Raw genomic sequence first — 27105 nt, forward strand, 5'->3', positions numbered from 1 at the left:
CACAGTTAAGGTTTCTTTAATTTTAAAACACAGCATTCAAGCTCAATATAACCACAGCTTTTACATGTATACATTTTAGAAATTGCAAAAATGACGTATATAAAAAAATGTGATTACATCTACAGTGATTTTTTTCCCCATCCAAAAAAAAAAAAAAAATCAATGAAAATTTAAAATCTATTTACCATATTCACATTAATGAAGCAACACACGGTGCTTTGCTACGATTCTAAACTGAAATCAAAAAAAAAAAATCTATAAGCAAACCAAATACAAAAAAGCTTAAAATTTAAGAATTAAAAAAAGTCAATTTCACCATGTTTTTTTTCTTCATTTTGCCTATAATCTGTACAACAGCATTGCATTAACAAACAACAAAGAGAATATGACTACTACTCAAAAAGAGAAAGACTGCATCAGTGTAATAATGCTGAACAGAGCAGAAATGGGTCGAAAAAAAAAAAGTCAGGCTCATTTTTCTCCTTTGACTGCACAGGCAACCAGGAGCTGTCCGCTGTACAAACAGGCCCCAAGCAGAGACGTTTAAAAAGATACCGAGATGATACAGAAAAAGAGTTGTGCTTAACTTGTTGGCACAGTCTCCACGTCACCTCTTGTACTGGTCACAAAGCACATCTAAGAGAAGCAAGTAGAGGCAGCAGAAGCACAAACATCACTCCACATTTGAAGGGTTTTCATGCTTTGAGAGACTTTCCACATTTTGACAGAGAGCAGAGTTGTCGCAAATCCCTTCACTGCATCCACTCACCCTTTTCTGCTTTTCTTAATAAATGCTAAAACACATTTGTGACGCGCAGTATTGCCAACGCACGAAGCTTCTCCCGGAAATTCTCTTGGCATCTGCATACTTTCCGATAAACTTCACTCCGGGATGCTCTTTAAACGGCTGCATTCTCTCGAGAGGAATCGCTGAAAGAGAGTCAAGGATGTGTGTGGACAATCCCCACTTCTGTTCAGGGAGATGAGGCTTCACTAACAGGAACATGAAGAGCATAGCAAGCAGTTAGGTGAAGACAGGGGCACCGCAAAAACCATCTCAAAATGTGAGCAACAAATTCGCTCGTCGTCCTCCTTTGCTTCACCGTCGTCCGTAAAAAAGTTTCTGCTGCCAGTAGTATGTAAAAAAAAATCTTTTTTTTGTCGAACTCACCACAGTTCCTTTCAGATTTTTTTGTTTTTTACATCTTGCTGCTTTTCCATCCTGTAGCTCGCTTTCATCCAAATCAAATTCACAAGTTTACAGTCATCGCTGTGGAAAAGGGGCTCATCACACTACTTTTTAAAAAAAATGCCACAGGAAATAACAGTGTCCATCCATAAAAGAAAAAAACCCACTATTTCTACTTCAGACGACTGTAAGACGTGCAGTAAACTGGTCCCAGACATCAGATTTAAGACAAAATGCAACAACAAGCCAATGTCACAGTAAACTGAGTGTGTTGTGTTTGTGTCCTGCAAGTCAACGTTCAAGCTCCACAAGCAGAAAGGAGTCCTGAGGAACTGAGATTTTGTAAATCGATCTATACTACGATACACAGTTCTGACTAACTTGGGTGTGTTGTGTGAGAAATTTCCCTTCAAGTGAGAAGAAAACGGAGGATTCCTTCTGTATGTCTGTGTAAGGCATTTCTCTCCCACAGTAAACGACAGAGCGTGGTACAGTACTAAAACTAAACAACCAGTAGTAATCAGTGTTAGTCTGTGAGCACTTCCAGAGTCCTCGACACTGCAATGCCTTGTTAGATGCGACACGGTACATGCCATGGTGCATTCACGTGTGAAGAAGGGAAAAGAAAAATAAGTCAGTCCAGTCTTCTTCACATCTGAGCTGCAAGTAAATTCCCAGCACCGACGATGATTCTTGGGAGAGTAAACATCAAGAAAGGAGCGTGGAAAAATGGCCATCTATCCGCGCTCCCGACGCATGAGATGAGATTTGATGGGTGTCCTCGAGTTTTTGCTTCAACCAACCAGGAAAAGCACATTTGGTTTTTTTTTTTCTATTTTAAGACAGTTCATGGCGGAGGGAAGCAGAAGACTGGGCGAACAAAAGCATGTGCGAAGAAAGGAGTGACGACTGGATGGCTGAGTGACTTCAGGAAGGTCAGTGCTGCAGATGGGATGAGCCCGGCGGCGTCTATTGCGCCGTGGGGTTGTTGGGATCCGGTCGGCTGTTGGCCAGGTACTTTGCCCGCATGCTGGAGGTGTACTGTGAAGAAAAAGAGAAAGTGATACACAGACGAAAAATGTGCAACGTGGCTTCACACAGAATTACTTCTAAGGAGTGCACATGGGGGAAAATGTCGTTGACAAAACACAAATTCCATGTAGGATTTCCCCTCTTTTGTTATCTGGCCAAAATGGAAACACACATCTATGGAAGTAGTAAACACATTTAAAGTGTTTTGTTGAGTAAAGAAGAAACCCCTTCTGGTAAATAAACATCAAAAGCAGCAGCAGAGGAGCACGGAAATATTACAGGTCGGACATGCACAAAGAAAAATCCTACACAGATTACCTTTCTGACAAGACACTCCAAGAGCGCTGGAATCTAATGGGATATTAAATGATTCAAATACAGAAAACACCACAGAAGACAGAGACATCAGAGGAGCTGCGTGGATGTAAACCAGCTGGAGTCTTGCCGTCACCCTTCGTGCACGCCACCAGGGTCAGACAGTCGTATACACTTAGGATGCACTCATGCATTTGCAAGCACAAAAAGGCTGCATTTCACACTCCTGTCCTGTGGAAACACAACGCTGACTTTGTTGTCTTTCAGTCGGAAAATATTACCCTTCAGAGCCGTTCAGACAGCCTGTTGAGGATGCGAAGGTGGAATATTTGCATGGATACAGGCTGAAAACACCACGACTTACCTTGCATGTTAAAGAACAGTTCTGATTTCTGATTATTTTCCGTTCTCGATTTTAAATTGTGGATTAACTTCTTGTGCATACAAAGTCGCAAAAAAGTGCTTGTTGTAATCTCAAAACCAAAGGCAAAGTCTTGTGTTGTCAGGAGGTCAACACTCAAGTTGCAGTGATGCAGTGATTGAACTCACACTTGAGTTCAATCACTGCATCTCTTTTTGTACAGTGCAGAACATCTATCACACTGGTGGGAGTTTACTGACACTCATTTGGAGAAGAGAAGCTAATGAACCAGGCTAATGTGGGACAATAATCTGCATCTAACACACAACTACCAGCTAAAAGTTTGGACACACCTTCTCAATCAATGCTTTTTGTTTCATGATTTTAAACATTGTAGATTAATACTGAAGACATCAAAATTGTAAAATAATACATATGCTACTCTAAGTGTTAATCCTGAGTATTAATCTACAATTTGTGTAGATAATTACACAAATAAATAAAAATGATTGAATGAGAAAGTGTGTCTGAACTTTTAGTACTGTATGTTAAGGATACTGTTTAGCTGCTTTTCAAAGTTAACTCTAGGAGGTGTGGGAAAACTGACTGCATGTTTAACCATCTGAACTCCAAACAGCCTCTGTCACATTATTTTCTCTCTCATTGAGGGCTTATTTTTCCATGTTTAGTCAAAAACTCTAAGAATTTTCATCACATGACTGGTGGTTTTAGAAGAAATGCGTGAATGAGTGTTCAGTTTTATGCCGAATGTAATTTTGAGCAAACAACTTACTTCGGGCAATTTTTAAAGGAGATACATTAAATGAAGTGATCCAGACTAAATGATGATTTCATTCTCAGATCTGGTGATGACGTTAGCTAGTTCTCTCTGTTTTTACAATTTTTAGTCTGCCTAATGGAAACATTTTGTCAGTGTTCTTTAAAACACACATTTCAAACCCACCTGGAAGTGTTGGGGTTCAGAAGGTTAAAAATAAAGGTTATCATCTACAGAGGTAGAACTTTCCAGTTCCAGCTCAGACTTCAAATGCTTCAATCACACTCTGACCAGCAGTCTGCCTACAGACGGTGAGCTGCTACCTTATATATCCTCTTGCTAGGTCATTACTACATTTCCTGGCAGAAACAGCATTAGTGTGTCGTTTTATTAAACACGTTTTCTATAAGGTTCAGTTCGCTACTCCACACAGCACTTACATGTCCAGACTGTGGCGACTGGACAGAAGAAACATCTTTAAGTCTTTTTTTTTTTTTCAGAAGACAGAAATCAGCTGATGGATACTACCGAATACAGCGAAACCAACAAAAGGTGCTACCGTCAAGTGGTATTTTCTCTGCCATACACACACGAGAACTAGATCCTAAACCCCAAGAAACAAGACAAAGCAGAACCAAATGTTCAGGAAAACAGTGTAATGGCTTCATAATTTGATGCTGACTTGTCATTGCCTCATAGGTCACAGTGAGCCTCAGGGCAGAGTCACAGTTTCACATGTTCCTCCCAATACATCTGTGGTGCAGGGGGGGAAGGCAGACATGCAGCCCAGGGCCACAGGAAGCAAACATCAGGTGAGACACCAGGTGGGACATTTACAGTAGCAAGAGTCAGGACAGAGAGGGAGTGGGAGGTGTGGGGTTCATCCGCCCCAGTGGGATCTGAATAAAGGGTAAGTAGAGCTGGGAGTTCGGGAGGTGGCACAAGGGAGGAACAGGCCAGCAGGTGGAGGAGGCGGGCATGTTTTGTACCTGTTAGCTTAGCAGATGAGGTTACCAAAACGATCTTGAACTCTCCGAAGGCTTTAACTGCCAGCAGTGACCGCTGTTACTGTCCGCGGCAGTCAAATACAACTGTATGGATTCGCAGAAACAAAACAAAACAAAAAAAAAGACGACAAGAAGAGAGTATAGAGAAGATACACAAAGCAGTGGCGAGGTCCAGGCAGACACACAGACACCAGGGAGAGCAGGAGCTCTGGTGGAGGTTCAGGCCAGGTGGGGGCAGAAAGGAATAACCAGGGCTGGCTCGTTATACAAACTAACACTGCTTCAATGACTCTTCATTAGGAAAGAAAACAAAGCATCCGACACACAGTCCATCGCCTGAACAGTGCTGGGTGTTTATCTGGGCAAACACAACCACATAAATGTTTAGTGCTGTTGTCATGGTGCAGATGACAGGCAGAGTGCAGGATTTTTGATTTAGTTTCCAGCTGACATCAAGTAAAGGACAGAAAATGCTGTCATGTGAGATATTTATTATGTCAGGTGACCGTTCATCTTGTTATCTATCAATCATCTACACCCGCTTATCCTTTGAGCATTGTGAGAGGGGTCAGAGCCTATCCAAGCTGAAATCAGTGAGGGGTGGGCTACACCTTGGACAGGTCAAAAGTCAATCACAGGGCTGACACACAGCGACAGAAAACCTTTCACACTCACATCCACACCTGCAGGAAACATCAGAGTTGCCAGCTAATTTATCTTTCACATTTTTGGAGAAAACTGGAGCACTACATTTTGGAGGTTTTTTTGCCTCCATTTCCATATAGCAAGGTCAAGTAGAGTGCACCCAGAGCAGATGCTCAGAGAAGCAATAATGGTTCTAGATGAATCACGATCTCTCCAAAATCTGGTTCTCAGACTTCTTAATTCTAAAACTAGGGATTGAGTCACGCTATTATAGTATTGTATACTGTTAAAACATGCTTATATCAAAATGATTTGTCTGTTTTTAAATGTATTCTTCAGTGCCTTGTAAGTTAATGTATAAGCTCATATTACAAGAGATAGAGAAAAAACAGAGATGAGAGTCAGAGCAGGTAATTAGGGGACTTCTGCAGTAGGAACCAAGAACTTTTTGAGGAACTCAGGAACTAAACCTGGAGGTTTCTGGTGGCTCTGCTGGGGATAAACAGTGATGATTGTCAAACACTGACACCACAGCTGCTGCAGCTTGTGTACTGCTGCTTTCAGAAACAGGGATGACACATTGCAGTGTAGGATCAATGTGTATATTAGCTGTATATTAGCAGGAAGAACAGAGAAAAACAGAGGGCTGCTATGTAAGAATGTGTTGTGAATTTGACTTTACTGCTTCTCGATGAAGACATCAAGAAGACAGAAAAAAATGGTGCTGTCCTCTCCAAATTTAACCAACCCGTCACAAACGCAGCTCAGCTGTTTTTTAAGGGTTGCTCAGAAGCATCTAAGCAGTTCTACAGGATGGTTGAACCTGGACAAAGGCTTAGGTTTTCCTAAAACAGGCCGCACGTTCCTGCAGTGAAACACATCTAAATGTCAGACATAGTTCTCTGTTGAATCACATTTTAAACAAATGTTGAGAGAACAAAAGAGAGGGTGAGAGTGTGAACAAGTTGAGAGCATGAGTGGACAAGTGAGAGGGAGCGATGGTTAACCGAGTGGCGATGAGGAAACAAAAGTGAAACAACACATAGTTTGAGGATTTGTTGTGCTCTAAAGCAGAAACACACAACTATCAAACTGTGATAGATGATCAGATGATAGATGAGCTGCAGTTTTCGGTCTCACTTTCTATTTTTTCTTTCTTAATATCCACCAAACATTAAAGTCATACAATAGCAAATACACAGGTTAACATGATGGCACTGCCATTGTTCATTTTAAGCCACCATTCTGCCTGATGCACGGATTTCTTCAGATTTGGTAGAAACTCAAACAGATTAGTTCCTGAGTTTAGTTCCTCTGGCTTAATGCTTAATAACATAATATCTTTGGGTCAGAAGGGCCTAAAAGAAGTCAGTCCTTCAACAAGAGGCTGTCAAATCACCCAGACATGTTCCTAGAATTATTATTTTTAAACAGTGAATGCAATACTTACCGAGGGGGGAGGCGACTCCCGTCCTATCAGAGGTGTGTTTTCACAGCGGGAGTTCTGGAAGTTGGCATTCTGAGCCCTGTTGAATAAAACACAGAGGCGTCAAACACAACAAGCACAGAGGCACAGCGTCAGTCTCTACATACTGTTACGAAACAATATATTGTAAGCATTACACTCTCCAAATCAATTACTGAGGCTTTACAATCCAGAGGCAGAAACTGAGGAATCCCCTCCCCCCAGTTTCCCAAACACTAAGCTTCAATCATGGGGGCAGAGAGATTTGGGTTTCACAAGCCTCACAGCTGGAGAGCAACAGCTGCATCTGCTGCACACAACATGAAGGTCTATAGAAGAGCTCAGCTTCTCTCTGGGGACATGTAAACTTACTCCTGAGTACATGACATATCCCATTTCAGCCCCACTGAGCAGAATCTGGGTCGTATTGTGAAAATAAATTATCCACCACTTCTGCATTTTGCTCAGTGCGCTGGTCTGTTTTAATTCACAGCCGTTTGTCCCAGCGGTGTCTTACATGTACTCTGTGACAGGTGCATTGCTGACGGTGTGGGCTGCAGCAGGGATGGAGGTCTCGCTGCCGTAGCTGCTGCCACAGCTGTACAGGCTGGGCATGTGGACCCGGTACAAGTTGTCGTGGTTTTGTCTTCCTCCGTGGCTCAGAGACTCGTCCTCGCTGTCCTCCTCGCTCCTGCAAAGACCACACAACATTGTAAAACCACCACCAGGGGGACCCCCTGTCCCATCCCACTGATGACAAAGAAGCATAAAAAAATGCCACGTGGTCACATTTTTCATTTATTCTCAGTCACGTTTTGTTTCGATTTCATCACTGCCTCTGGGAGGGAAAAGAAGAATTCCGAGCTGCTTGAAGCAAAAAAAAAAAAAAAAAAATCCCGCTGTTTTTCCTACTGATCTTAATGGAACTGAACCAAAAGTGTAGAAAATAAACTTAAGTATTTAGTTCACTTTCTAGAAAAGAGCCGTAATTTTTCGAGATCACAATGAACATTTTTAACTGAAATAAAAGCAATAGTCTTTTTTTGCAGAAAGATTTGCTTCTTTTCAAAAAACTAAATGCATCAGTGTATGCAAGACAACAGTGCTCTGAACATGATATATGAAAACAGTGCAACAATGACACCTCATGACACACCGTGGAGCCTGTCTCCCTCTAGTGTTCATGGCATCCACAGGCTGTTTTCCTTCACATCAAAAGTATGCGGTCATAGAATCACATTCACTGAACTTCAGAATACTTCTATTTAAACATGCAGAAAAAAATGGCACTGTTTGTCTCCAACACTAAAAACGCAAAATATAAATCTTGATAATGATTGCCATTTTGAGCTGCAATTCCAAATGGGGTAAAATAATTACGCATCATTACAACAGTACAGCAGAACAAGCTAAGCGAGGACCACTGAGAAAAACAGACTGGTAGCGTGTAAGCCTTTGCTTTACAACAGGAAGCTCACGCTGAGATCAAACTGATGAACATGCCCCCCAACGATAAGGAGGGATCAGTTAATTATGTGGAGCAGCTGAGCTGACGGCTGTGCCTGGGAAACCACTTCCTTCGTATCCATCCAGCAAACCTTATCTGCTGCTAATAGGACAAAGAAATCAGAATGATTTCACCCTTCTGCTGCGAAAACGACACCAGCTCAGGCAGCGGATATGATAGATTTAGGCCAACTCCGCACAATTAGGGGGATAACGGGAAGTAATCTATTTGAGGAAGCAGCTGGAGCCTTCTGGACTTGTCCCGCTGGTAAACACAGCCGGCCTTTGAATAGCAAACAACTGAGTCCTACAGAAGAAAAGAAAAAAACATGTTTCCCTGTCGGTGTACATTTTTTTTCCTCAATCACTTTTCTTCATTCCTGTGCCGTGTAAGAACACGAAGGTTAAAAGAAACGCGATGAAACCATAACTAATTAATGGGCTATTCCTCCTAAATTATTTCTCACTGTATACACGGTCCTGCATAGAAATTCTGCTGAAAAGCTCTCGCACTAGGTCTTGTGTGGTTGAGAGGTGGGGGGGGGGGTGTATGCTTCATGAGTACAGTGGATGTCTTACCGTTTCCCCCGCCAGGTGTGAGGCACGCTGCAAACAATCGAGCTGAACATGAGGGCGGTGACGAAGGAGAAGAGCACGAGGTAGATAAGGCCTTCCAGTCCGTCATAACACAGTCCTGTCATGGCTTGGACGTAGTCCTGCAGCAAGAAGAGGCACCAATTTCAGCTCAAACATCTGAAGCATTTCTCGAGGAAAGAGCAAAATAAAAATGCACATGTTGAAAAGGAGTCTTCAAAACGCATCCACTGCGATTCTCATTTAAACTAGGTCAAACCAGTGAGCTCACAGTTGGCAAACCAGAGGGAAGGCAGTGGGGCAGTGGATTTTTACCTCCATTTGAATAGAAGCAGCACATTATCAGGAGAATCTTCATTCTGAATGCAGCAGAAATATATTCCGTATTCAGCTCATAAACTAACTGTGGGGGTAACAGAGTGGATATCTGAGAAGGATGGCAGAGCAGAAAGCAAGAAGAAAGCGCTACACTTGCACATGTGCACTTGGAATTTGGAAGCCACTCAGGGACAATCCTCCAAAGCGCAGCAGTAGCCAAGTACTTGTCACTCAGCCAGCTTCATAAACGGTACACGGCCAGAACCAGTAGGACAAGACCTTAGATACAGGAAGCCAGATGTTATTTATGATGGCAGGTGTAGTCAGCTGCACAAGCAGGAAAGATGGCTTGCTTTACACGACTAAGCTGCACTACAAAGACGTCACAACAAATCAGCACCCGGGTCCTTTTTCCATCACACACTGAGCAGGCCTACAGTAACGGTGTCTCAGTTTGTAAGTCTTCTCATGTGTGCTCACCATGTGCAGGCTGCGACAGTCCACCAGTGCAGTGAGCTGATGGAGGCTGATCTCTGTGGTGTTTAGAATCCCCTGGATCTCTTCCAAGTTTCCCTGGAAGTCACGGAAGGGAGAAAAAAAAAATCAATTTGCAGTGTTGACTCTTAACTTGAAATTCTTTGGAACCTTTGCATGCTTGATGCCATGATAAACTATGACAAAGGAATGGGAAAACAAAATGAATCAGTACAATTTCTATTGTCTACATGACAAGAAACAGCAATACAGTAAGAGACAGTTTCCCACTCCTGCCTGCCAAAGACAGAAGGGAGCTGAGGATGTGAATAATTACTTAAAGGAAGCAAAAGTAAACCACAGCTTTTAAAATGCTGATTTATTCACTGATTATCCATTCAATGCACTCTTATCAAGGTTGCGTCTTTCATCAATATAGAGGAGTACACAGTAACTGGAGCTGAAAGAGCAGATTTTAATGTAGGATACATTTTAATGGACTGTTTGCCTTTTTTTCCTCTGGTTCCCATTTTAGCTCTGGCAGAAAATACATCTGATTGAGTGATAAAAAAGTTTCCACAAGCTCAGCAAATTTCTCTGTGCGGGTGTGTGAAGCGAAATATGCCTCTCTCTGTTCCCAATGTCAGCTCTCATTTATGCCTCTGTCAACACAGAGCAAGGACCAGCGCTGGACAATACCACAGTGTTGTATTGACAAGAGCCAGTGAAAGCCTAATGCAGCTAAATGGACATAACACAGGTCCCAGGTGGGCTGTCAGCAGATCTTTATGTGGACAGGTGCACTTCACTTCTCTGCAGGTCAGCCAGGTCTCATTCACTGGGATATTCCGCTGCCAAACAGTTACAGCTACTCTGTAATGCGGCACTTCTAGTAATGAGCGTACCGACGGGGCTGGAAACATACCTTGGTTTGCTTATACTGTCTGGTGGCAGAGCGCAGGAGTTCAGACACGTCGTCCTGCATCTCCACTAATGCTTTGTGGCTCCCGGAAAGCTTCTGAAAAAAAAAAAAAAGGATGAATACTGTAGCAGCCCATCACATCTCAAAAGCATTTCCATTTTTTCGAATCATTACCAGAAGCCTTCTGCTGCAGTCTCCTTTTGTAGCCGAGTGGATGTCTTGTGAAATCACGCTGACAGTTTATAAATGTGAGCTGAAAGGCTTATATACTGTATATATAGCTGCCTTTCCTTTACAATTGTACTAATAATAGACGCCTGGACTTCAGCAGCACTCACAAGTTGTCATTTATTCATGTGGCTTGAAAGACAAAATGTACGCAGGCCATTAAAGAAAAACCATAGCTTCACAATAAAAGTGACATTCTACTTCTGTGCAACATCTCTCGTGACTAAAACACGCTCTTTGAAGTTCGTGCATGCTATCTGCATGGACACATGAAAAGCCGCTCTGCGTCAGTTTTCCTGCAGGCAGAATGGGAAGCATTGTGCTGCTGCACGGAAAAAAGGCTTTCTTTGAGGCAATGGGCGTGACTCATAGTGCCCACTTGCATTCTTACTAATTACAAGGTCATACATCATGCAGAGAATATGTCCATAACACTGGGTCTGCAGGGATTTTATTAAACATGCAAAAACACATTTAATAATAGATGCAACAAACCTGCTGGAAGGGGTTCGTTTGTTCCACACTGCAACTAAGGTAGTATTGCAAGATTTCTGTAAGACAAGAAGAGAACAAAATATTATAGTAGAGCCACAAAAGTTCACATATAGAGTTGGAACTCAAACAGTTATTTTGCTACGAAATAATCAGATGATTACTTTTCTTATTCAATTAATTATTTAGTCTGTAAACTGCTGCATTGTGTCTTCAAAGTGGTTTCAGTGTCTAAAAAACGGTCCACAACACCAGGAAATTCAACCTTAATAAAAAGACATTACTTGTATGATTAGTCAATTATTGGAACAATAAAGTCTATCATTTATTTTCTGTTGATGACTTGAGCGATTAACTGACTAATCACTTCAGCTTTATTCACATGAAAAAAAGCGAATCCCAGGAAATGCAGATGTTGTATTGTTCGTGAAGCATTTTTATGAAATCCAGATGCTACGACATTTCAAAGACATCTCATGAATGCAACGCTTTATTGCTAAAAAAGAACCGAGCCTGTGGATGGTCAGAAGATGCACACAGGCCTTCTAGACCAGATGAAGCTCCACTGTGCAGGGCTCCATTCTGCGACTAAAATGGCTGCATTTGTGACCTTTTTTTTGAGAGCGTGTTGGTTAAAATTTCAAGTGGTCTCAATGTGTGAGAGCATGACGATCATTTAGCTGTATTGGTGTCGCTCTAACCGGCACAGACAGCTGCTGCATTAACCATAGCGGTGGAACGTAGTACATTTATAACTTTGGTATACTGCGGTAGTTATTCTGAAAAATGTGGTCTTCTTGTTAAATGTGGCGCTGCTCATAGAAAAGAGTGCTCGTAGAAAACGATCACTTGGTTTCATCTGGGACAAATCTGACATTACAACGCCCGAGTTTAACTGTTTTCAAGGTAATTTCTGATCTCACACCGGTCTGAGCACCGCAGCCACCAAGCAGCAGCTACAGCAGCCTGCCATGTGGGGCGTTAAGGGAACACTGGTTAATCGTAGTGTCTATCGATAAGAAAAGGTTCAGCGAGTGACGTGTTGTGACTGTGACAAGGGTGCAACCAAATGAGAAAGTTGATCGCAGCGGTGCTCCCAGTGAAAAAGTTAGTCTGAAGCCCTGCTGTGTTACTAATTAATCACTAACTGTGCAGGTCTGCTGTTTGGTGCAGTGCTGGTAGTGCATGCTGGGGTTTTAGAGCTTTTATTTTGCTAAAAACTGTTTCCTGCTGTGGCTAATACCAATTATACTTAAGTGGTAAGTGCCAGTGAGCTACACGATGAGCTGAAGCACCTCTGCAAAATTCTGAAAAGCTGGTAATTTGACATTATTTTTTATAAATTGCTGTCTCTAATCACTTTAGGGAAACATGCCTACATCTTTTAATTCTGGTATCCCTTATTTCATGCATCTTTGTGCTTTGTCTGCCTTGTATAGTCACTTCTGCTTTCTTCTAGCGAAGAGGTCAAGAGAAGTTTTCTAGATGCGTCTGATGGTGTTTCCTGCTGTCCTGTTAGAGGTCCACTGGAACTGTGCACCCGTTGAGCTAATCCTGAGTGAAATGTTCCAAAAGAATAAAGTTCACACGTGCTGTAATAGTAGGAATGAATGTGTTTCTCTCTGAGCACAGCAGCTCTTTAACAACAACAGAGCATACAGCCAATGAAAGGCTTAGGCATAACCCTTCTTAATGCACAAGGCCTCCTGGAAAACAACACAAAGGCGATTACATCTCCACAGTTATTGTTAAATTACAGCATGACCAAACCTGTACGCTGCTCAAAGCACACTATGAACTATGAAGATAATAATCAAGGTTTTGGACTTTCACATGCTATTACCAGCCATTTAGGTAAATGAGAAATCATCATAGGTGCCATGCAACACAGCAACGTCCTCAGACACCAACTGTGAGAACACCACCACCGACTTAACACATGCTGCTGCTGACGTCCGAGCTCACTGCTGTGTCAGGAGCTTGTTTCCCACACAGCTGAGCATGAGAGGAGCATATCCGGCAATGAAAAGCACATATCAAGCTAGCTTCAGCCCCCGCAGATACACCCACACTTTAATATCAGGAAAAGCAGACTTCCTGAAGTCCTGCGGATGGAACCGCTGATGTCTCATCATGGGGCTGGGATCAGTTCTTGCGTCACTTCGTATCACCAACGCCGACATTCCGGATAAACTAGAACTGCTGCCAATGCACAGTAACTCAGAAGAAGAATACAGGAAGCAGTCATTTCTGAGAATTTCTTGCCACTATTCCATGCAGCAGAAAATGAAGAGTTTGTTCTGCTGTCAGCTCAGTTATGAAACCTCAGTATTAAAGACAAAACAGAGGTATTGTGTTGTATTATGATCAGACTGATTGACCCAAATTGTTCAGTGGACAGAATTGGCACCCAGTCATCGCATCAGAGTAGATTTTGGCAGAATAAGGCAGTCAGAACTAATGTGATTTCAGTCCCTGGACCTTCAGTCAAGTTGCTCTGTGAGTATTTTGTTATCATAGTTGGGAAACTGCTGGCAAACCGAGGGGTGAGATACAAAGCTAGTCTGACATAGCAGGCCTTCTTTGTGCTAGCTGGCTTGACAAAATGTAAAACCTCAAGCAGAGATAATGGGTATCACAGTGGTGGTCAACTTTACTTTCCTCATCAGTCTTAGTGCACGCTCTGATAAAAGGTGGCGTTTGATACGTCACTGGGCTCTTTTTTCCACACAGAATGGAGAGATGGGGTGCCGTCCACATCAGTCAACAGAAACACGTATGAAGAAGATAATCTTTTGTGGTAAAAACCAAACACTGCAAATTATGCAAAAGAGGACTGATGGTAGAGAAAAGTTTATCTATTTATTTTAAGACACAGTGCAGCCGCTTACTTCGAATGTGAAAGCGGCACATTAGAGACCTTAAACTTTCAAAATGACATTTGCACTTTGGTACAACACTGTCCTAGCCTAGTCGCGCTAGACCCATGTTCTGAAGGCACAAGGGTCTAGGACCGCTCGACAGGGAGGGAGGCGGGCTAAAAGGTTGTCTTTCAAATCACTGCAGCAATTGGATAGGTATACCACCAATCAGCACAACGAATAGGCTGACGTAGTTCCTAGAGCACCGTCGGATTGTGGCTAAGTCCCATTAGCTTCCCAACCAGCGGAGCCAACTGGTATATTAAGGATTTGCCATATCCCGTCGGCATAAGTCCAAATACGTCTTTCTTCTCAATGAAACACTTCAGTGCCGTCCTTTGTTTATCTTTCAAGTTGAATTTTAGCTTCAAATCTTTAAGGGCTGTGGCCAAAGCCGAGTCGAAACATAACTGTTTATTGTGCGCCGGTTGTTTCTGTCAGAATCGTCGCGCCTCTGTCGTCACTTAGTTACGCCCGCCTTCTGACTCTACACTTCATGGTGATTCGTCCGGCCAGTTTTAGGAGAATCCAGCCTCGAGCCTTATGGAGGGTAACTAGACCCACCCTGGCAGAGAATTAAATTCGTTGCCGTGGGTTGTCTAGCGCGGTTAGGCTAACACTGTCCCATAATAAAGGATATGTGGAAATCAATTCGGTTTGTAGCTAAATCACAGTGAAATTAATGGCACTGATTGAATATTCTATATGTGATAAATACCAATTAGACTATCTAGTCTTCGAAGTTGGTGGCAACGGACTCGGCAGAAAATCAGGACCAAACGCAAAAACGTACTTGTGGATTTTCAGCATCACCAACTAAATGCATGTAGGTTCCCATGGCAACGAGACGCATACAGTTTGCCCACAGTATCTGTACGGTTTTGTGTAGTGGCGTTACAAACATGCAGCTCAACAGGTTTGCAGGTATTTCTCATGGTGATACATTATCTGAGAGTCTGTATCACTGATTGAGAATATCACAAGGACAACAATTGGTAAAAGGATTGTGCTTCTTATAGCTGATTGAAATCTAAACCTCTAAACAAGTCCTCATCTGGAGCACGCCAGCTGTGAAGCATTAGATATGATGATGATTTAACCAGGCTTAAAGAGAGCCACCTTTATGATACTGAAAACTCTGGTTTCAGGCTCACATGCTATGTTAATGCATTAGTTTTACTTCATAGTACACCACTCAGACATCAACCAAAGGAACAAGCAAATGCTCGCAAAGGAGACTAAACAAATTCTTAGCCATAGCTGTTTTAAGTACTGACAGTGATTCAAGTTCACGGTTTTTGATTTAAAGCCCTTGGCTTGGAAAACTCCACGTTTGTCATTTGGTGCCATCATTTGTCTTGAAACAAAACCATCAAAGTGCTGGCTGCCATAACACGAACTACACAGATTAAATTTTTAGGCAAAGACCCAAAAGTCTGACATGAAAGCACAGCGAGGAGAAAGCAGAAGAAAGACAAATAACAGCGAGGGTTGTTGAAATGATGCATGTTCAAGCAAATACAACAGCAATCCAGGGGAGGAAAGCAATAAATCCAGTGTCGTAATAACACACTTTATGCTATCCAGAGATTTCTCTCGAGCAATTTTTAGGAAAAGTTGTAAAAGAAAAATAAATGAAAACTGAATTTGAAAGACTAATGTAGGGAGAAGTACCACTAACCTAAACATAAAAGAAAATTATGTCCTGCAGTTCTTTACCGTGTGCTGTGTTTTATATGAATTTGCATTATTACCATAACTGCAAGAAACTGAATGCATTCATGAAAATACATTTAAAAATCTCTGAACTGCTGAATAGTTAACATGTGTTTAAGGGAAGAAAACAGAACCGACAACCCCCATGCTGCATGAATCAGCCCCAGGGCAAAACATAGCATTAAAGCTGCAGCATAATACAGCTCAGTGCATACAGTAAGTCAGCCCTCATTGTTCAGATTAACTATACAGCACGGCATTCACAGCTGATGTCCTCATTTCTGCTTAGTAGCTGGGCTTTCTTGGATTCAGCAATCGCCACGTTTCAGAGAACAGAGCAGAAAAAGACAAATTTTGTCCAATTGATATTGGAAAAAGGACATCAAGTGGGCAGAGTCCTCAGTGCCGTTTTTATTGCTAAGCACCATCTTCTCATATTTTTTCCAAGGACTGAAGAGGCTTGCAGGAAATATATTGTGTCTCTGATCCTCTGCTCCACTGCGCTTATCTCCCTCATACACTCTGCTTCACAGACACAAACCAGAGGCACTCTACTTTTTTTTTCTCTTACGTGCATCCCATCATGGGACAGATTGGGCAATTACTAAAATGAGAAATGTTGGAGAGGCTTCTGTACTGCTTAGTACTGCTTAGGCAGCCCATTGCCCTCTTGACCCTTCTGCAGATGTGACAGTAATTTTTAGAGGCTTTTTATGGGCCGTGGATAAGCCCAACCCACCAGAACAATGTCGTCACACAATAATCAGACTATTGAGGCCAGGATGGGGGTGGAAATAAAACAATTCTAGCTAGCGTGTCTTTATAATTTCAGAAGACTAATATTCCCCATTTAAAAGAGTTTGATGAATCTTTACTACATGCATATGAATACTGGAAAGGACCATACCTTGATTGATGACTTTGTACTGGTCTGTCACCTTGGTGACATATGTATCAGGAGCAACGCAGAAGTCACTGGAGGTCTAGAAAAAAAACAAAAAAAATTAAGACTTAGAAATGAAGAAAGCCTTGCTGTCCTGACATTTCCATTGCTTTCTCAAGTCAAACAACTTTCCAAACACAGCAGTAAATGCACGGTCATCAATTGATGGCAGCTTTAAAAGCACTTTAACAATGTGACAGGCTGCTTCAATCTCAGCTGAACACACACACACACACACACACAATAAGCACATTTAGGTGTGAACAGTCTGATTCATCTGCAGAGGAGGATATCCTCCACATGGATATTTAATTTGCATAAATGACGATTAGCATTCATCAACGTATGAATATACTTAAAGATGCCTGTTTCAATTAGGTAAAAAGACAAATAAAAACAACAATATATTCAATTTCTGGATTTATGGAGCTGTATTCTGGGTTTAGGGAGTTTTTATCCTCTATAGGGAACCTAAATTTTCTGCTTTCTCCTTCTCCGACAAATAGCTAGTTTATGTTTATAATACTAATCCTAGGTATTTTACTGGTGGTCACAGGTTTTAATCACCATCATTAGTCTTGAGGATTTCTGGAAAAACTGAGTGACCAGAAAAATAAACACAACCAATAACAGCATGCAGGTAACATCTGTGAAACATGTACTTACTATGTCTAGTAACAGCAGTATCAGCTACACTAAATGTCCTATTTCCTGGACTGCATCATAAAGTTGTTCCTATTTTTGTGATCAATCAGTGTATTTCACTTCATATTTTGTCTGGACTTCTAAATGCACTGATTAAGTGAAGTGGTGCACCACAGCCAAATTCTTCAGTCACTGGCTGGGCATACGAAAACTGTAATATCCAATTCCGTGTAATGAATTGTGTAGCTACATCTAGAAAACAGGATCGTACCCTGATGCACACACTTACCGCCGAGACCGCCAACTCCAGCCCCAGGGAGACCCAGCTGATTACCAGAGCCACTACACCAAACAAGCACACCCTGGGGGAGAGCGAGTGGAGATGAGAGGAACCGTTAACCAGCAGGGTTGGAGCAGTAACGTGTAAAAGTGCAACTACAATTTCATACAGTGGAGAAAGAGAGATGTTTGAGGGAATGAAGTCAATAATTTAGCGGGTGTAAAGCCTAGTCATGCATCAAATTGGACCAGTTTTCAGCTCTACTGCTTTGAAGTAGCGCTGCAGCCACATAATAGGAATTTACTCTGTAAAGTAAATATTGTATTTTAAGGTCTTCAATACCGTTTAAAGACAAAAATGATCAAAAACTCCTCTGGTTCCAGCTTTTCCAAAGTGCATGCAAAGATTTTCTGTTGTCTTAAGTCTACATTTGTAAACTAAATATGTCTGGGTTTTGGATAGAAGTTGAGACTTCACCTTAGGGAGGGTGTGGTTGTTTTTTTTTGATAATAATGTCATCAGAAAATAAATCGATAATCTCTGAAAAAAAAAAAAATCAGTCTTCGTCTTAAGAAAGAACAGGAGTAAAAAAAGGAGAAGCTCAACATTAACAACTGACACAACAGCCTACACAAGTTATTCAAGTTCAGCTACATATTAACTTGTTGGACACTATGTTGAAAACACAAACAAAACAACCTTAACCTATTGATTCAATTGCAACAGATGAATAAAACATATCATTACTGCAAATAAAGCTGACTGTGTGCAGCTTAACTTGAGCATTTACATATCTGGAATAGAGAACATTTATTTGTCTGTCTGCCAGTGTGGGATAAGCTGCTTAAAAATGCCCAAAACTAAAGAACACCGGGACTTAATGTTGGTGTCATTTTCTTTGACAGATTTTACTAAAATCACTGTATAGTGTTTTAGTATGCAAATGCCTTTAGTAATTACCTAAATACTGATCCGATCATTATGCAACGCTTATGCTAAATGGACTGGACTGCAGCTTTATAGAGCCTGACTAAACTGTAACGACAAGGTGGCCCCGATGAGATGGGGCCTCGAGTACCGTAATTGCCACTCAGCGAAAATGATTTCTGAGGGCAGAATCATTTTCCCTTAAGTGCTCTGGTGGCCATGATCTTGTGGCGAGACTCACCCAATAAGCGTTCCTTTGGAGTTGCGAATGAGGCCAAACAGCACCAGGAGGCAGATGAGAACGTCAAACAGCAGCAGGGACAAGTAGCCCAGCCACCTGCAAAGACAAAAGTCATTGAAAACAAACCCATCTATAGATGAAAAAAAAGAGATTCAGCTTAAAAGCAATCATAAGGATCCCATTAATAGATCTCTTCTTAATGTCTACCCAGTATAAGTCATGTGGGGCAAAATAACTGTAGTTTACTTGAAGCTACTTTAAAATGAGACTTGAGTGTTATTCTGTGACAAATTATGAACCTGTGCTTTCAATTATACTTAACTTCAACGCTGCAAACCTTAAATTTGTGCCAGTTTTGTTTAAAATTTATGTCAGTCTGAGACTCTCAATGAAAAAAAAAGAACATCCATTTGTGATCTCTGACATATTTATGATTTTAGGCAAACATCGCAGCCTGCAGGGAGTTGCACCAGACCGTCTGCAGGATTTTCAAACAAACTGGGAAACTGAACGCGGTTTTAAAATTCTCAGCAAGTCAGCTACCTAATGATGTGCTGAATAAGTAAAAGTCATTCCTTCTAGTCTGTGCTCGCCTCTACTTCCTACTTTAGATTCACCGAGTAATTTTAAATCAGGAACACATTCAACAGAGCGGCATCGGGAAAAACCGTGTCGATAGGGAAGTAAATTTTAAAGCTTTGAACAGTAAATGAACTCAGACATGAAAGAAAACAAAGTCTTTACAATCTCTGTCTGCATGAAAAGTTTACAGAAGAAATTCAGGATGAGATTAAGAAAGCTTGTCTACAATACTCAAATGCTTTTTAGCACTGCTGCCGCTGTCAGTCATTTCCATGATTAGTACTTGGACTCCACAATTACAGTCTCACCTGTACCAGTCATACAGCTCTATCTTGACGGCCAGTTCTTCCAGGGAGATGCTGTTGTTGTCCCAGAAGGGAATCTCCACCATCTGTTTGACCAACTCCTCCAGCTGGCGCTGCAGCCTTCGGATGATGGACATGTAGTCTTTATCCTGTGCATACTGGACCTCAAGCTGCTGCAGATCGTCATCTACTGTCTGGTTCAATGAGGTTGTACTGTCATATACCTAGAGTCAACACAGGGTCAAACAATGTCAAGACAGACTTCAGAGAGGGAAAAGGAGATTCACTACAGAGCTCTAATGAAACCAGGGACTCTCAAGGCAGAAGGGTGATGAATTATTAAACGGGCTGGCATAATTTGCGGTCTTGGTCTTACCAGCTTCTGCACACCAGTGATTGTGCGGTTAGCATGGCGGAGGGAATACGTCAGGCGGTTCACTCCATCACAAGTCTCGCCGTTCCCATAGAAACCGACAGCAATGCCAGCGCTGAGGGGAGACAAAAGGAAGGGAGGGGAGACAGGGTGGTGAGGAGGAGGGATTAGCTAAAAAAGACACAGAGGAGGCAGAGAAGAGAGCGAGCGAGGGGGACAGCTAGACAGGGAGAGAGGCATGTGAACTCTATATTAACCCTGTCGGTTCAGACCCCAGTCAACAGCCTCCTTTCAGCTCCGGCAGAAAGACTCCATACAGAACCATGGAAACACACAGGAATGGACCAGCTATGCCCCAAACCCCACACTACGGCTGACAAAGGCTGTACTGAGGCAGGAGATCGGCTCTCATTTGCGCAGACAGGCTTCAAGTTGCAAAGAAACAGCTCTGGCAGCATCACGGGCAACAGTTTCTAAAGGTACATCCACAAAATAAATATTTTCCCAATTTTTTTTGTGTGCAATTTATTGCAACTTCATTGCAATTCATTCATTCGCAGAAATACTGCTTTGTGTGTTCTTTCTATATCAAAAATAAACTCCCTTTCTGCACTCCAGTGAAGCCTCAGTGTTGATAGCTCTTCCAGCGTTGCAGCTATAGGTCTCTTTAGTAACCCCTATCCTCCGCCACTCATCCTATGAGTGGATTTTATCAAGTGGAATGATGAGAAGCGAACGTTTAGAGTTCAGATCAACAGTGTTCAGCAAACAGCAGTCGGCGGACCATTAGGTTTCCCCCCTTCCTGGAGTGCTGCTAATCTCTTCCTCTCACACTTGGCTGTGTGAAAAAGGTGAACAGGAGCAGTTTCACAGCATAAACAAACCACGGTCCCTGCTGGGAAGGGAACCTGTGGAAACTCTACACAGCTATTTAATTGGGAAAAGCATTTTAAGAATAGCTGAGAAAACAGACACACACACACACACACACACACAATCAATCAACCATTAGTGGTGCGGTTGTGCTTTGTGCAGTGATGCTGAGCACGGACACTCCGTCAAAGAACAAAGCAAAGCAAAACAAAGCACAGAAATGTCTGATCTCTCCAACTTGGTCTTTCCCGCTTTCACAAAACCATTTTGTGCGTGGGTACGAGCACACACAGATACAGTGATTGTAATGCAGTTCTTGTACTCATCAGGTCCCCGAGCTCTTTGTGCTACTCTGAATCAACTGTGATGGCTCTCCAGTGGCCCATCAACAGGCGGAGGAAAACAGGAAACAAATGCTTATTCAAGGACAGAAAGCATGGCCAGATGGTAAATTCTCTCACTATGTACTTCAAAACATAAGAATAACATAGAACTTAAACCAATCAGCATTGCATTCATATAGCAGGGCTCCAGACTGTGACCAAAATGGCCGCATTTGTGACCTTTTTCTGAGAGTGTGTTTGTTAAAATTGCAAGTGGTCTCATTGTGCGAGTGCATGATGATCGTTACGGTGTATTGGTGTCGCTCTAACCGGCACACACAGCTGCTGCATTAACCATTGCAGTGGAATGTACTTTTATAACTTTGGTATACTGTGGTGTTTACACTTAAAAATGGGGTCTTCTCGTGAAATGAAGAGCGCACCTACATGTGCTGCTTTTTCCACTCATAGAAAAGATCGCACGTAGAAAAAAATCACTCGGTTTCTTCGGTGACAAATCTGGAATTATAACGCCGTAGTTTAACTATTTTCAACGTCATTTTTGGTCGCACACCTGCAGCCACAGCAGCCTGCAGTATGGGGTGTTTAGGGAACACTGGTAAACTGTAGCGTCTATTGATAAGAAAACGCTCAGCAAGTGATATGTTTTGCCTGTGACAAGGTAGGAGCAGGTACAAGCAGGAGGGATTGCTACAAAATACACTCAACAAAAATATAAACGCAACACTTTTGCTTTTGCTCCCATTTATTGACATGAACTCAAAGATCTAAAACTTTTTCCACATACACAATATCACCATTTCTCTCAAATATTGTTCACAAATCTGTCTAAATCTGTGACAGTGAGCACTTCTCCTTTGCTGAGATAATCCATCCCACCTCACAGGTGTGCCTTAGACTGCCCACTGCATGTGAGCATGCAGTTGTTTTCTTTAAAGACTGATTTGTGTAAAAGCATTTGGAAACGAATGTACAAAAATGTGGGGGCAATCAGCATGGGTGTCAGTCATGTTCATTGGTTTTCTGTGAATATTTGTGATTTAATTTCAAATGGGATCGTGTTGCATGGTAAGGTCTGGGCATTTTTTCCCAACAGATTGGTTTGATTTTGCAATTTCCTATGAAAACAGAAAGAAGGAATGAATCTGTTAAACTCTGCAACTGTGGAGACATATCAAATTTGTACTGTCTAATTACTAAGTTGTGTCAGAATATTGGCTGGTTGAGTGTCTTTGAACACTGAAAACATCAATAAGTGTTCAAATACACACATATTGATATGATGAACTTGTTTATCAGGACAAATTAAAATCAGCTGATGTGTTAAATGAAACAAACATGTTCCTATGCTTGCAGACTTTATATCCTGGACTGGATTATGTCCACTGTAATCAGGTGTTGATACTCACCTGCAGACTAGCGTCGCGATTATGACACACCAGGCTGTGCAGCAGCAGTCGGCATTGGGCTGGTCCTCGTTTTTGTTCCGCCGGCAGCACAGGCAAATGGAATATATGAGCAGGAACAGAAGGTCCAGAGCCAGACAGGCAAGCGCCACACCTCCCAGCAACAGGATGGACTGATGGACAGAAGAGTAGAGTTAAGGACGCTACACCGCTGTTATCGTGTTCACGTCAATAACAATGGAGATAATGGGCTTCCACAGTGTCCCTCAGAGGAAAACCACACAGTATGCAGAAGTACTGAGCTCTAAATATGCTCCCTTCTTATCTGGATCTTGTACGACGACCATTTTTACAATTCGGCTTGTCACTGTAAGCACTTTCGCTGATTTGTGAACATCGTAAACCTTTATACTCTTTGCACAAAGAAATGGTCTTCACGTCTGTAGTAAAATGAATCTGAAAGCAAACTCTGAGCACAGGCGAGACAGCCCTGGAGCAAGCACCACAGCTAGCAGAATGCTCTAAAATAAGCTGTTAAATCTTTCCGCAGTATTTAAAAAGAGACGAAAGTGTGCTTTATAGCTGATGAAATATCTAAGAGCCTGTTAATTTAAACAGAGTTAATCGTGGACTTCATCCTCTAGAGACAACAGCAATAAAATGTGTGTTTTAAGTGAGACGGCTTTACAAAATGCTGCTTGAAAAATGTGGAGATAACCTCACTGAAGAATGCTCAAAGAAAACACAATCCTGGGTATACTACTGTCGTCATTAGACTACACTGGCGGTGTATCAAAGCTAGCACTAGAGCGATATACAGCGCTGACAGTTAACCCTCTCAGCGATCAGCAGCACTTCATATGTAGGTCAGACAGAGGGCCTCTGTGCTCACTGTATACTCCTGAGAATTCATGGCTGGGGCAGAACATCCAACCATCTTTGTTTTGTTAAAAACCACTGTTGTTCTATTTGTTCAGCTTTTTCAATGTTGCACGGCAGTGAATGACACACCCTGATGACCTATTCACTGCTGCGAGTGGACTCAGTGAACAAATGAAGGCCCAAAACACAGCCTTGGCAACACAGTCTGTGGACAGACCATCCCTGCTTTGACTGAGGTTACACATGAGCGACAGGCAAATCAGACACAAATACAACTCAATGGGCTTGGCTCTCGCATGCCGCTCTGCTTATTTGAGCCAGGAGCAAAAGCTATAGTCCTCGTGGCATGTTGATTTTGATGCACCACCTCCATAACATCTGCGAAAGAGGAAAGAATGACAAATCCAAAGGCACTCCAGGTTGCATCATGATGACGTCGCAGCATAGTAAGCAGGAACAGCTCAGCCATCTGGACAAGTCAAGACTTCCCCTGAAGCCTGAATGGGAACGCTGAATTTACAATAATTAGTAGCCTGTCATCATAGGAGGTTAATAATTATGGTTTGTAAGCCAGCCCCCTGATGACTCCTCTTATGTGTCATGATACATCTAAAAGAAGCGAGATAATGTGCTCAGGCAGCTGGATGATCTAAGCATTTGAATAAAAATGTGCATTACTCTAATTTCTGCCACATATATTTAGCATTTAAAAAGTGATGCTGTTCCCATTGAGCCCCTAGATGTACACATTGGGTGCCAAACACACAGCTGCAGCCATTATTCAGCCAATGAACCCTTCGTGTATCCTAAAAGGGGAAATGGACTCTAACAACCATGAGGTGGTACAATGGCAGCCTTTTTTAGAGCAAATGGAGTCAAATGCCACAACAAGCAAGCAATATATTCCCTAAAATGCCCATTTTGTCTGAACTAGAGGCCACTCTTTCCATGAAGTGATGAATTAAGTAAAGAAACCCAACAGTAAATATCGGACAGCCCCACATGCAAGTCCAAGCAAAACAAGGAAGAGCACACTTTCAGTTCTCAGATTTTTTCCATTTTCAACCCGAAATGCCAGGACAGGCTCCAGCACGTCATCGTAAACTGCTGACACACGTCTGGACCATGTCTTCCTAATTCTCTGGAACCATGATTCACTTCTTGATTTTCAGAATCACTCTTACCAGGGAAACAAGAGTTATCTCGTGACATTGACTACAACAGTTCACCCATGTCTACATCTTCCATGTTAAGTTCCTTAAAAGCTACTGTTATTGTTTTAGCATCAACTGATTTTGTTACATTGACTTCTTTACTTCCCTTCTTACCAGACACCAGCTCAAACTGAACAGCTGAATCAGCTGTTCTGCTCCACAGAATTTAAGATGGCTGTGCTTCTCGCTTTTTTTCCTACAACAATGACAATACAGAACCTCTGAGCCTTTATTAGGATTATCCAACTTCTGCCGACATGACTGTCACAGATGCTTAAAGATTTCTTTGTTAAACATAAAACCACGAAGAAGGAACTGTAAACTAAAGTTAACATTGAGCCATCTGGTAGAGAAGACATTTCAATTTTTCAGATTTTGTTGTTTTTTTGTCAGAGCCGCAAGATAACGGGTGTCTTTGTCAGAATCACTCCAGTGAACCTACACACCAAAAAGCAGATAGAAAACAACAACAGATGAAACCTCATTAATGATGAAAAAGCAAAAGCTACAGCCAAAGCTACCACTGCTATTAGAAAACGAAGCCTCACTTGACCCAAATTTGGAAGATTCTATTTAATATTAATAAAGCGAACAAATGCCAGGCGGCTCTTCGCTCTCAGCTGCTCATCAGTGTGTGCAGACTCCTTCTCAACCTTTGACATCAGTTTAACTTCTTTAATCTGAGCATATCATTTAAGTAAGTCTAATTTGGCTAAGGCACTTCAGAGCGCTAAAGCCCGTTGTGTGGTGTAACAAATACTGATTCGATTAGATCGTAAGGAAAATAATGCTTTAGGGAATGGCTGGGTAGTTCAGCTGGGGTGACAAGAATCACAGTATACAGTGCCAGCTGGCTAGTGTCTGGAAAGGGTCAAGACATGGATCTAACAGCTACACACAGATGGTGGCATGGATCAGAAGGTGAAGAGAAGGAACAGGTGCAAAGAGGTCATCCGTGGCCAACAACACTAATGAAAAAAAAAACGTATGAAAAGTACTGCGCAGAACCATATCAGTAGGCATTATACTGCTCATTCTGAAACAATCATAAAATACAGTCACACCCCTGGGTGTGTGAAGAATGTCTGGGAATCCCAGCTTGTGAGATTTAACTTTACCTGTTGATAGGTCCAGTCCTCTGGTCGGAAATCACTGCTTGTTTGCTCGAACTTCAAGTTGAAATGGGGGAGTCTGTGCAGCAGGTTCACCCACCATGGTGGAGTGTAGCTAACCACCGCTGCCATGGCGAGTAAAACCGATGAGATCCACTCAGCAGACAGGCAGGCAAGGATCCTTTAAACTGTAAACAGCCGGGGGAAACCACCTCATACAGTCTGTCTGTGTCCGGGATGAGACAAAAAGAGAAGCAAAATTAATCTAGCGTGAGAAGTTAGCTTGATTGAGACACACTACTACCTAGTAAAGTTAAATGTTACACTTTGGCAAACAAAACATTTCATTATTCCCCTAAATAACAACCAATTTGTCATTTAAAAGCTACTGAAGCTATATTTATCTTATTTAGCGTCATTAAGTACAAGCACGACACCAACAACAGCTTGCTAACTTGGCAAACATTGGTGGAGCTACTAGTAGCTTGCTAATCTTAACTAGTAGCTATGACCCTAATCTTAGCAGCGCTAGTTACCTTGTTAACCTGGCAAGTTAACTGATGTTGTGTTGCTAGCGGTGACGCTGTTGCTGTAATGTGAGCAATAAACTCACAAAAGCAAGAGGTCCGTTTACATGTACTTAAAAAATAGTCCGCTGTTTAACGGTAGTTATACCCGTAATGTAGGTTAGCTAGTCTGCTAACGTTAGCCGGTGGAGCTGCTAGTTAGTTCGGTCCGCTGAGATTCGGGCTCGAAGACGAAAAACAAGAAGAAGACTCTTTTGTTTCACTTGACATTCTGCTCTGCGGTTCCTCACACCCCCGTCTGTTGTTTTGGTGATTCCTCACTTCATCATTTGCAGTTTTATTCCGCCGCAACAGCTCAAAGCAGCCGCTCGGGGTGAGACATCCATCCAGTTATTATAGAGGAGCAGGATACTGAAGCCAACACGGCGACTGTTCACGACATTCACCCAGCTGGCTGGCAGTCAACCCCAACCCGGCCCGCACTCAGC

The 27105-nt window shown here is 42.2% G+C and overlaps 1 protein-coding gene across 4 annotated transcripts; it reads right to left on the minus strand.

Moving 5' to 3' along the window:
* ttyh3a (tweety family member 3a) lies at positions 1-27105 on the minus strand. 4 transcript variants are annotated; one of them, XM_051941105.1, is made up of 16 exons: positions 26766-27105; positions 26097-26312; positions 22886-23055; positions 20263-20374; positions 19890-20110; positions 19000-19095; positions 17841-17913; positions 16871-16946; positions 11330-11385; positions 10610-10702; positions 9691-9783; positions 8878-9014; positions 7310-7483; positions 6778-6853; positions 4665-4766; positions 1-2230 (listed from the first exon to the last, which is right to left on the minus strand). In XM_051941105.1, exons 2-15 carry the CDS (start codon positions 26220-26222, stop codon positions 4686-4688), a joined length of 1584 nt encoding a protein of 527 aa, XP_051797065.1. In that variant the 5' UTR covers positions 26223-26312; positions 26766-27105; the 3' UTR covers positions 1-2230; positions 4665-4685. The 4 variants fall into 4 exon arrangements, with proteins under 4 accessions (XP_051797065.1, XP_022060331.1, XP_051797066.1 ...); XM_022204639.2 differs by having other exon boundaries at positions 26097-26316; XM_051941106.1 differs by lacking the exon at positions 26766-27105 and adding an exon at positions 26627-26717 and having other exon boundaries at positions 26097-26316.

This window comes from Acanthochromis polyacanthus, chromosome 21, assembly GCF_021347895.1.
Source record: "Acanthochromis polyacanthus isolate Apoly-LR-REF ecotype Palm Island chromosome 21, KAUST_Apoly_ChrSc, whole genome shotgun sequence".
NCBI classification, from domain to species: domain Eukaryota; kingdom Metazoa; phylum Chordata; class Actinopteri; family Pomacentridae; genus Acanthochromis; species Acanthochromis polyacanthus.